Source organism: Doryrhamphus excisus, linkage group LG15, assembly GCF_037039965.1.
Source record: "Doryrhamphus excisus strain RoL-2023G ecotype Guam linkage group LG15, RoL_Dexc_Guam_v1.1, whole genome shotgun sequence".
Lineage (NCBI taxonomy): Eukaryota > Metazoa > Chordata > Actinopteri > Syngnathiformes > Syngnathidae > Doryrhamphus > Doryrhamphus excisus.
The window spans coordinates 7,271,533-7,283,681 of NC_136371.1; the positions used below are offsets into that span (position 1 = coordinate 7,271,533).

General features: G+C 44.1%; 1 protein-coding gene across 1 annotated transcript; it reads right to left on the reverse strand.

Annotated features, from left to right (window-relative positions):
- Positions 1 to 2,290: 2,290 nt before the first annotated feature.
- Positions 2,291 to 9,161, reverse strand: klhl41b (kelch-like family member 41b). Its single transcript, XM_058052011.2, has 6 exons — positions 7,986 to 9,161; positions 5,421 to 5,578; positions 5,226 to 5,333; positions 2,842 to 3,027; positions 2,626 to 2,772; positions 2,291 to 2,546 (listed from the first exon to the last, which is right to left on the reverse strand). Exons 1-6 carry the CDS (start codon positions 9,081 to 9,083, stop codon positions 2,435 to 2,437), a joined length of 1,809 nt encoding a protein of 602 aa, XP_057907994.2. The 5' UTR covers positions 9,084 to 9,161; the 3' UTR covers positions 2,291 to 2,434.
- Positions 9,162 to 12,149: the final 2,988 nt, after the last annotated feature.

The window sequence follows — 12,149 nt, forward strand, 5'->3', positions numbered from 1 at the left end:
TCCTTCCCTGAATGTTGCTGAAATCTATTGTGAGACACATCACCAGGACATCAAAGTGTGTGTGTGGGGGGGTACTGTTGTACCACACATGGTGGTCCCTAAAAAGTTAATATAAAATACATTTCGTTGGGAAGGTTGCGGTCTGAGACTACCTCGCATATGCTCAACAAGTTGTAAATCGAGTATTAAGATTTCTTGTGTTAACATACATATGAATTGGTAAGGGTAGCGGGGGTGCGTAAGTGAACCATGTAACGGGTTTGTGGCAGCGTCAGAGTTATGTAGTGTTTCCTCGCAACATGACGGCTCACTAGTGATCATACTTTTATGATCCATGAAAAACTAGGAGAAGTAAAACACTACAACAGGAGCAATATGTTTTAACAAGGGTACAAAAACGCTACAGCTTAATGGCGCCGGGTTGAGACACGTCAGAGGAGTGAATAAGGTGAGTCACTTCATCATTTCTTGTGTCCAAGAGATTAATTATTAAAGTTCAACTATGGTCACACAATCCTGAACATGTAAAAATGACTATTTTACAAAATAATGTAATTAGAGCTGTATTTTCCTTGGTGTTGTTGGATTTGGTGCAGTCTTTGAATGGAGGGGGGGGTAGCTGGAGTCTTTACAGTAAACATTCTGTATCAAATCTATTGTGAGACACATCACCAGGGCATCAAAGTGTGTGTGTGGGGGGGTACTGTTGTACCACACATGGTGGTCCCTAAAAAGTTAATATAAAATACATTTCGTTGGGAAGGTTGCGGTCTGAGACTACCTCGCATATGCTCAACAAGTTGTAAATCGAGTGTTAAGATTTCTTGTGTTAACATACATATGAATTGGTAAGGGTAGTGGGGGTGCGTAAGTGAACCATGTAACGGGTTTGTGGCAGCGTCAGAGTTATGTAGTGTTTCCTCGCTACATGACGGCTCACTAGTGATCATACTTTTATGATCCATGAAAAACTAGGAGAAGTAAAACACTACAACAGGAGCAATATGTTTTAACAAGGTTACAAAAACACTACAGCTTAATGGCGCCGGGTTGAGACACGTCAGAGGAGTGAATAAGGTGAGTCACTTCATCATTTCTTGTGTCCAAGAGATTAATTATTAAAGTTCAACTATGGTCACACAATCCTGAACATGTAAAAATGATTATTTTACAAAATAATGTAATTAGAGCTGTATTTTCCTTGGTGTTGTTGGATTTGGTGCAGTCTTTGAATGGGGGGGTAGCTGGAGTCTTTACAGTAAACATTCTGTATCAAATCTATTGTGAGACACATCACCAGGGCATCGAAGCGTGTGTGTGTGGGGGGGTACTGTTGTACCACACATGGTGGTCCCTAAAAAGTTTTCATACACGTTAATATAAAATACATTTAGTTGGGAAGGTTGCGGTCTGAGTCTACCTTGGACATGCTCAACAAGTTGTAAATCGAGTATTAAGATTGCGTTAAAATACAGATTAATTGGTAAGGGTAGCGGGGGTGCGTAAGTGAACCATGTAATAGAGAAAAATACATACCTGCGAATCCCAACTCAGTGAAAAACCTGCAAGTATTGAATGGTTCATTAATGACTCGCACTTCTCTGGACGGTTTGTGGCAGCGTCCCTCGCTACATGACGGTTCACTAGTGATCATACTTTTATGATCCATGAATCTTCGGTTCATGAAAAACTAGGAGAAGTAAAACACTACAACAAGAGGTATATGTTTTAACAAGGGTACAAAAACGCTACAGCCGGGTTGAGGCACGTCAGAAGAGTGAATAAGGTGAGTCACTTCATCATTTCTTGTGTCCGAGAGATTGATTATTAAAGTTCAACTATGGTCACACAATCCTGAACATGTAAAAAATGATTCATTCATTCGTTCATTTTCTACCGCTTTTTCCTCACGAGGGTCGCGGGGGTGCTGGAGCCTATCCCAGCTGTCTTCGGGTGAGAGAGGCGGGGTACACCCTGGACTGGTCGCCAGCCAATCACAGGGCACATACGTATAGACAAACAACCATTCACACTCACATTCATACCTATGGACAATTTGGAGTCGCCAATTAACCTAGCATGTTTTTGGAATGTGGGAGGAAACCGGAGTACCCGGAGAAAACCCACGCATGCACGGGGAGAACATGCAAACTCCACACAGAGATGGCCGAGGGTGGAATTGAACCCTGGTCTCCTTGCTGTGAGGTCTGTGCGCTAACCACTGGACCGCCGTGCGGTAAAAAGGATTATTTTACAAAATAATGTAATTAGAGTTGTATTTTCCTTGGTGTTGTTGGATTTGGTGCAGTCTTTGATTGGGGGGGGTAGCTGGAGTCTTTACAGTAAACATTCTATGTCAAAGATTAATATGATGCATGAAATATGAGCTAGCAGGGTAAAGAGGAGGGTGCATAAGGAAAACAGAAAGCTGTGTCTACAGTTTGGCCATCCTGGCCGCGTTGAGACGCATCGACACACAGGAAGCTCCAGCGGCGTAACGCATCTCCCTCAGCATGCCGCTCCACTGCTTCTTATCATTCTCATACCTATTGGAGGGAGAGCACAGTCTTTGAGTTCTGTGCAATCACGTCTTGCACAACCTGCTTGCTTTTCAAGAAGACTTACTGCCAGACATCAGTGACCTCTGTGGGAGCCACCTCCTTGTTCTCCATCTCAATCATAGCAAAACCACCCACAGCATACAGTGCGCCGCCGGTACTCACTAAGTTGACAGAGCTCCTCTCCTGAGGAAATTCTGTGAAAGACTCCCACCTGGCAACGCGAGGAGGATAAGGTCAAATCAAAAATAAATTCCACACATAATTAAAACGTAGAACATACTTGTTTGTTGCAAAGTTGTACGATTCACAGGAAGCAGTGAGGCCTCCCTCGTTCACTCCACCGGCCACTACGATTTTGCCATCGTGGATGACAGCGCCAAACATGGCTCTGGGCGTCTTCATGGCCCCCAACTCCCTCCACTCGGACTGCTTGTGGTTGTACACAAACATCTTGCTGATAGCTTTGCTGCAGAAAACAACGACAGCTGATCAAATATTATAGCTTAAGCTATGTTATGGTTGGTGTTTGAAAAATACCATCCTGCACATGAATATTGTTTATTAGCACTAGACGACCACGGCCATCCCTCATTTGGGGACCTGTTGGGGTGGCTTTTTGACAATAAGGAGCTTTTTCCGACAACGTCTGGACTACTGTAATGCACTTTACTCTGGAATTAACCAAAAGTCTCTCTCCCGGTTACAGTTAGTCCAGAGCTCTGCGGCATGGCTTTTAACAGGAACCAAAAAAGGGGGAGCACATCACCCCAATTCTGACCCCCCTGCAGTGGTTGCCTGTTCGCTTTAGGATTGATTTTAAGATTTTATTGTTTGTTTTTAAGGCGTTGAATAGGCTGGGGGCGGCACGGCGGTCGAGTGGTTAGCGCACAGACCTCACAGCTAGGAGACCAGGGTTCAATTCCACCCTCGGCCATCTATGTGTGGAGTTTGCATGTTCTCCCCGTTCCTCCCACATTCCAAAAACATGCTAGGTTAATTGGCGACTCCAAATTGTCCATAGGTATGAATGTGAGTGTGAATGGTTGTTTGTCTATATGTGCCCTGTGATTGGCTGGCCACCAGTCCAGGGTGTACCCCGCCTCTCGCCCGATGACAGCTGGGATAGGCTCCAGCAGCCCCGCGATCCTCGAGAGGAAAAAGCGGTAGAAAATGAATGAATGAATGAATGAATGGGCTGGCCCCCAAATACATCTCGGACCTCATCCAAATTTACTGAGGTCACTGAGGTCCGAGGGCCAGCTCCAACTTGTGGGGCCTAAGACGAGACTTAAGACCAGGGGGGGACTGAGCCTTTTCTGTGGTTGGCCTCAAACTATGGAATTCTCTCCCCTCCCAAGTAAAAAAGGCCCCCAACATCGAAAGCTTTAAGTCTCGTCTTAAAACCCACTTTTATTCTCTGGCTTTTAACTCGGATTAAGTCGTATGGTCCTGTGTCTTTTAGATCTTCGTTTTTATTGTAATTGGTTTTATTTTTTATACTTTTCTTGCTTTGTTTCTTGTTTTTAATATTTTAATATCTATTTTACCATTTTATTTCTTAAATGATCATATAGACAAACAACCATTCACACTCACATTCATACCTATGGACAATTTGGACAAAAATATTTTAGTATCTATTTTACTATTTTATTTCTATCTTTTAGTTTTGGATTATTCATTCATTCATTTTCTACCGCTTTTTCCTCACGAGGGTCACGGGGGTGCTGGAGCCTATCCCAGCTGTCTTTGGGCGAGAGACTGGTCGCCAGCCAATCACAGGGCACATATAGACAAACAACCATTCACACTCACATTTATTCCTATGGACAATTTGGACAAAAATATTTTAATATCTATTTTACTATTTTATTTCTTAAATGATCTTTTAGTTTTGGATTATTACTTTTTAATTTTACTAGTCTGTGCAGCACGTTGGAAACTCTGTTTATAAAATGTGCTATATAAATAAAGTGGATTGGATTGGAACCTCAGACCCCGACATAGAAGAGCCCACTGTGGAGTTTTTAGGCACCGTGTCGATGGGATTGACGAGGTCTTTGAAGTATTCCTTCCAACGATCCACATCTCAACTTGAGGTCAGCAGCAAACCATCACAGTGTATACGCAGTGTTTACTGTGGCCAATGGCGGTCCAGAATTTCTTCGAAGCCACTCGGTAGTCGTTACCGGTAGCCGGTTCCTATCAACTGCCTCCGAAGTCCCATAAGCCAAAAAGGCCCTAAAGGCATTAAAGGCATCCCTCATCACTGGTTCCTGTACTATCATCTCTGCAATAACATTCTATGAGTCTATAGAACTAAAACATGTACTTCTCCAGATTCTCCTCAAACTAAATGTTGCTTTTAAGCTGTGGAGTTAGCTTCAAGCAGTTTCCTGCGGGTGTTTGAAGCACCTTTGAAAAGGAGTCACATTGCAATGCATGCTTCACACATCGTTTTTTTTTTTTCCCTTCCCTGGAACTCACGCCTGCTTATCATTCGCTGTGTTCTTGTGACGGCTGAACACACACACGCTTTAATCTTCAGGCTTTAGTGCTGCTGGTTATGTTAATCAATGTTCTTCTTTTTGTAAACTTTCTGTGACGTTATTAATCCCAGATAGTCGCATCGAGGGGTCATACGATAAACACACATTGACTCACTTGTCGTCTGTCTTGCCGCCAATGCAATATACCAGCCCTTTGTAGGACACAACTGCATGTCCGTGGATCTTCAGAGGAAGCTTCTTAGTCTCACTCCATCTCAGCTTCCTGAAAAAGGAATGTGATACAAAAAAAATCAAAACAAAGCTTAACAAGACTTTGAGATGTAAAACAAGGATGAAATATAATTTGTACTCGATGTCGTAGCACATGACGCTATCCAGTGACTCATTAGTCTGCAAGTCTTTTCCAGCAACAGCGAAAAGCTGGTTGTTGCTCTCGCCGATGCTGAAGAGGCATCGGGCAGAGGGCATAGGTGGCAGGGCGACCCAGTCGGAGGCAAGTGGATCCAGCTAGAGGGAAAAATAACACAATAGGGGAAGGAGTGGTAAGCAAGCTGGGATCATATATCAATACAATATGCACATTTAATATTATTTCAGGATGTCTTCTCGAAATATAAATCACCAGAATGTAGTTTTTTTTTAAAAATGGTCATGTCTCACTTTGCCCCAGAGTGAGACGGAGCAGAAAAATCAAGGTGAGACAACTTGGGGTAATCCACCATAACCACATATGTTGTAGCAGTAAGACTCTTGACCGATTACTGGACTAGTACACATTCTAGAACTAATGTCACACCAGTTACAATGGAACAACAATGGAATACATCACATAGTACAGTTCACAGTTAAACATGTCTAAAAGGAGTAGGGAGAAGCAGAGCTTATTTAACCCCCTCTCCCCATCAGTGTCACATCAACTGCAATACATTTATTCACTTCATGTATTCCGAATGTGGTCTTTACCAGTCAATACATTCATTTTCTACCGTTTTTTCCTCACGAGGGTCGCGGGGGTGCTGGAGCCTATCCCAGCTGTCTTTGGGCGAGAGGCGGGGTACACCCTGGACTGGTCGCCAGCCAATCACAGGGCACATAAAGACAAACAACCATTCACACTCACATTCATACCTATGGACAATTTGGAGTCGCCAATTAACCTAGCATGTTTTTGGAATGTTGGAGGAAACCAGAGACGGAGAATTGAACTCGGGTCTCCTAGCTGTGAGGCCTCCGCGCTAACCACTCGGCCTCTATCTGTTATGTGTCTCAGTTAAAGCATTCCCCTTGCAACTTCACTTAGGAACCCTTACATTCATACCTATGGACAATTTGGAGTCGCCAATTAACCTAGCATGTTTTTGGAATGTGGGAGGAAACCGGAGTACCCGGAGAAAACCCACGCATGCACGGGGAGAACATGCAAACTCCACACAGAGATGGCCGAGGGTGGCAGTCAATACATAGGAAAATCATAAGGCAATGTAACAATGTGGGAATATAATTATCAAGGTTTTTCCATAGTCCTAATAGATAATAATATATGTTGATCAGTATAATAATAAATACAAAATTAATCAGTATAAATGGGCATAGTTGGAATAATAGGTGGTTGCTGTCCATTGAAACCTATAAATGAGCTATTATGTCATTCATAATAAAACATGTTTCCCAGGGGAGATGAGTTGAGTTTAGCTTGTTGTTGTTACAAATGCAACATTATCTTGTGTTAGGGATTATTTGGCCCATTGTCCATATCATCCTGTGTTGTAGAAACAAAACCCCACATATTCCCTCTGATAATCTACAAACGGTATAGACCAGGGGTCTCAAACTCAATTTACCTGGGGGGCCACTGGAGCTAGGTTCTGGGTGAAGCCGGGCCGCATCAGGTTTTCAAAAAAAAAAACCCAAAACGCATTTTAAAAACTGGAAAAAATATCAATGCTTTTGCTTCTCCTATACCCTACACTTTTTCAGTACTTTGGTTCCGGTTTTCCACACCAAAATATCTGATAAAACATTCCACTGTTCTCAAATATCTTAATTTTTATTTTTCTATACACAAAATGAGATTAAAAAAAATAAATAAACAAATTAAGAATAAAGACAATAAATCAATCAATCAGTAATAAATAAGTAAAATAATAATAAAACACAGCAGTCTAGTGGTTAGCGCGCAGACCTCACAGCTAGGAGACCAGGGTTCAATTCCACCCTCGGTCATCTCTCTGTGGAGTTTGCATGTTCTCCCCGTGCATGCGTGGGTTTTCTCCGGGTACTCCGGTTTCCTCCCACATTCCAAAAACATGCTAGGTTAATTGGCGACTCTCGCCCGAAGACAGCTAGGATAGGCTCCAGCACCCCCGCGACCCTCGTGAGGAAAAGCGGCAGAAAATGAATGAATGAATAATAAAACAGCAAATAAGAAAAACGTAAGAAACCACATACAGTTGGTAGAGAAATTATTTTTTTCAGATTCAAATGTACAGTATTAACAGTTATTTAACCTTTAACATGAACATTAATGAAACTTAATAATTTGACCCAATTAGCAAGTTAGCATCGTACTCAGTTCCATCTGGGAGTAGCGTCGTAACTTTAACAACATGTTTGATGAGATGCTTTATTTTGACGTGGATTTTCCGTTTTATTCCAAATCATTTCCTGCATTTATTTGTACCCAGCGTCATAAGCCTTTAGCTTCATTGCTAATCCAAAGCAAAACAGGGCGGGGTAACAGGGTAGGGTAACAGTATGGGCGGGGAAAAATCATGTTAATTGGGTCCGATGTGCACACAGCTTTAAGCTGTCATTTCAACAATAAACTTTGGTATCAAGGTGGGGGCCTCAAACTAGCGTCTCACGGGCCGCATTTGGCCTGCGGGCCGCGAGTTTGAGACCCCTGGTTGCTTACCAAGTAGAAATAACATTGGAGGGGAACGTCCTTGTTCTCCTCATCCACAAACAGCCCCCCGATGATGTAGAGCTGGTTCTTCTGTGACATCAGGCTGACGTGGTTGCGGGGTACCTGCTCTGACATGGCCGCCAGGAAACACTCGTTCTCGTTCACGTCGTACGCCACCGCCGCCGAGTCGTTCACCATCAGGATGAAGTCCCGTACGTACATACCGTGCCTGCGGTTGTCGTTCAAGTAGCCAGGGAAGGGGCTATCCTCCGCCTCCGCCCCTGCGTCTCCTTCCTTTTTCTTTGGGGTCTCTGGAAGTTTCCCCTTGAAGGCATCTCTGATAACCTGGATTGTCTTCTGGAGTTCAGGGTCCCCCTTGATTATATCGTCGCTCTCTACTTTCTCTTTGAAGTACTTCTCAGGCAACAGGCGGAAGCGGATACAGTTGAAGGCATCTTTCAGGACCTTGATACGCTTCTCCTTGTCATAGCGAACCCAAGCCATGACCGATTCAAACACCATCTCCTCCTTCTCCACATTGAGTGAGTCTCCACCAATAATGGCAAACAGTTCATGAGCAGCCAGTTTGAGGAACTCCTCGTCTTTGTGCAGGAGCTCAAAGCGGTCAGCGATGTAGTTCCGAGCGGCGACGGCCAGGCGGGGACAACTGAGCACGAGGCCCATCCTGAAGATGGCCATGCAGTTGCCCATTGAGATCTTCTTCTGAAGGTAGTTGACGCAGACAGTGAAGACGGAAGGGATCTGGAATTTGTTGGCTACGGCTATTATATCCTGAACATTGTCATCTGTGAGATCAATCTCAGCGGAGTAGAGGTACTGAATGATCATGTCCAAGATGGTGGGGTTGACATCCTCCAGGACCACCTCCTTGGTGTTCTCCACTTCCTTCCCATCCTCTGTGAAGAAGATCTCCCTGAAGTAAGGGCTGCAGGCGGCCATGATGAGTCGATGGCAAGGCAGGCTGCGATCTCCAACCTTCAACGTGCAGTCAACAAACTTGTTCTCATTGAGAAGCTCCTTCAGACCGTCCTGGAGCAGGGTGCTCTGAAAGAGTCGTAGCTCCTCCTTGATGGCGTTGGGATCCATGATGATGAACGAGCAGAGATGGTGTGTACAGAAACGTAGGAGACGGTGAGCACCGGTCCTTCACGCAGTCAGTCCTGGCTAGAAAGGGCAGTAGAGCGAAAAGGGTCGCAGGTTTTGCAATTTAATCCAGCCCCCCCTGTCTAAATATAGCAGGCCTTGCCTGCCTCATCTCCCCAGGAATCCGCCTAGGCCAAGTCACAGTGCAGCAGCGGCCTCACGTTGGCAAACAGCTGCTGTCACCGACGGAAAGAAGCAGCTGGCTGCTGAAGATATGTGACCATGATGCAGCTCAGTGTCACCAGGCCACTTTAGAGCAGACAATGGTGTCAGAGCCCAGGAATAAATAGCTTGACATGAGAGGGCATTTTTAGCCACCACTGTCACATACAAAATAAGAGTAACTCTAATACTAGTAATACTATTATATTTCACAAATGGATATATTGAAGAAAGATTTGTGGTACATCACAATACTGTATGTAAAACCTAAGGGAAGTGTTTCTTGTATCTTCATTCATTCATTCATTTTCCTCACGAGGGTCGCAGGGGTGCTGGAGCCTATCCCAGCTGTCTTCGGGCGTGAGGCAGGGTACACCCTAGACTGGTCGCCAGCCAATCACAGGGCACATATAGACAAACAACCATTCACACTCACATTCATACCTATGGACAATTTGGAGTTGCCAATTAACCTAGCATGTTTTTGGAATGTGGGAGGAAAATTGAACTCGGGTCTCCTAGCTGTGAGGCCTCCGCGCTAACCACTCGGCCTCTATCTGTTATGTGTCTCAGTTAAAGCATTCCCCCGCAACTTCACTTAGGAACCTTTACATTCATACCTATGGACAATTTGGAGTCACCAATTAACCAATTAACCTAAATTAATGCACGGGGACAACATGAAAAACTCCACACGGTGGAATCCAACTCGGGTCTCCTAGCTGTGTGGCCTGCGCGCTAACCACTCATCCACCATGCAACCCTATAAATATTTATTAGTTCATTCATTTTCTACCGCTTTTCCTCATGAGGGTCACGGGGGTGCTGGAGTCTATCACAGCTGTCTTTGGGCGAGAGGCGGGGTACACCCTGGACTGGTCGCCAGCCAATTCATACCTATGGACAATTTGGAGTGGCCAATTAACCTAGCATGTTTTTGGAATGTGGGAGGAAACCGGAGTACCCGGAGAAAACCCACACATGCACGGGGAGAACATGCAAACTCCACACAGAGATGGCCGAGGGTGGAATTGAACCCTGGTCTCCTAGCTGTGAGGTCTGCGCGCTAACCACTAGACCGCCGTGTCGCGTTTCTTGTATATTAAATATAAAAACAACCACAGTAACAACTGCAATCAAGCGATAACTTACAATGAGTCTCTTACAGCGCTTTGGAGGAATTTTGGCCTATACTCACCTTTGCAGAATTGTTGTCATTCCGCCACAGTGAAGCGCCGATTCAGGTCAAGATTTTGGCTACACTACTCCAAAGTCTTCATTTTGTTTTTCTTCCGCCATTCAGAGATGGACTTGCTGCTGTTTTATGGATCATTGTCCTGCTGCGGAACCCAAGTTGGTTTCAGCATGAGGTCACAAACAGACGGACGGACATTTTCTTACAGGACTTTATGGATGGCAGCAGAGTTCATGGTCTTTCAGGGCACGGAATAGCAAAAAAGCCTCAGACCATCACACTACCACCACCATATTTTACTGTTAGTATGATGTTGTTATTATATTATTTTTACAGCACTCTAATAGGACACACACTCCAAAAAGTTCCAGCTTTCCGCTTTTGTCTCATCAGATCATACTAGAGTAATATCCCAAAGGTCTTGGGGGATCATCAAGATGTTTTTTTTTTGGCAAAATTGAGACAATCCTTAAAGTTCTTTTTGCTCAGCATTGAGCCCTCAAAGTGATTTTGCTCTTTGTTCAAGCTGCATTTGTAAATAAGAATTTGTTCTTAAATTGCTTGCCTGGGTAAATAAAGGTAAAATATATAAATAAATAAAGCATTGGCAGGCAGCACGGTGGTCTAGTGGTTAGCACATAGACCTCACACCCTCGGCCATCTCTGTGTGTAGTTTGCATGTTCTCCCCGTGCATGTGTGGGTTTTCTCCGGGTACTCCGGTTTCCTCCCACATTCCAAAAACATGCTAGGTTAATTGGCCACTCCAAATTGTCCATAGGTATGAATGTGAGTGTGAATGGTTGTTTGTCTATATGTGCCCTGTGATTGGCTGACGACCAGTCCAGGGTGTACCCCGCCTCTCGCCCGAAGACAGCTGGGATAGGCTCCAGCACCCCCCACAGAAAAAGCGGTATAAAATGAATGAATGAATAAAGCATTGGTTTTCGTTTTGGAACGTTTTTGTTCAGTGTCTTCTTATGGTGGAGTCTGATGATCAGGTGTGTCTAGTAGGTCGGTATCTGTAATAATGATCATTTGCTGCTGGAGTGACCATGAAAATCAATTCAAGCCAATAGTGCTCGCTCAAATTAACACATTCATGTATAACAAAGACAAGGGCACATTCGATTCAAGTCCACAGAGGCTAATAAGTACCATTATTTGGGTGAGGCAGATGATTACAAAGGTTTCCAAAAATGGATCAGGGAAATTTGGGTGCGGCAGCTGCTGTGAACACAAACAGGTGAGAGCACACATGCAAGAAGCCATTAAGCTAGCCCCGCCCCTTTCGTTTTACTGTCCAACAACTGTTCATCTACAGACAAGACAAAACTCAGACATTTTTTTTTTTTTTTTGTGATGGCAAGATCCGATTCACTGGATCGATAGCATCCTGAATTGCTGTCTTCTTGCTTTGGCCGGAAAAGTGTGTGAGGACTGTGTGGAGTTAGGTAACATTTCTCCAGTGGGCAGTACTAAAGATAGATCAGACTACGCCACTTGTCGAGGAGTATCTCATATGTAATTTAAGCAGAAGAGAAGAGTCGAGACAGCACTGCAGGGAGTTCAAGATGCAAATGTGTAAATATCAATCACGTCACATTGAATATTTAACGACCATATGTAAGTTATTAAAAATGGATTTTTAATT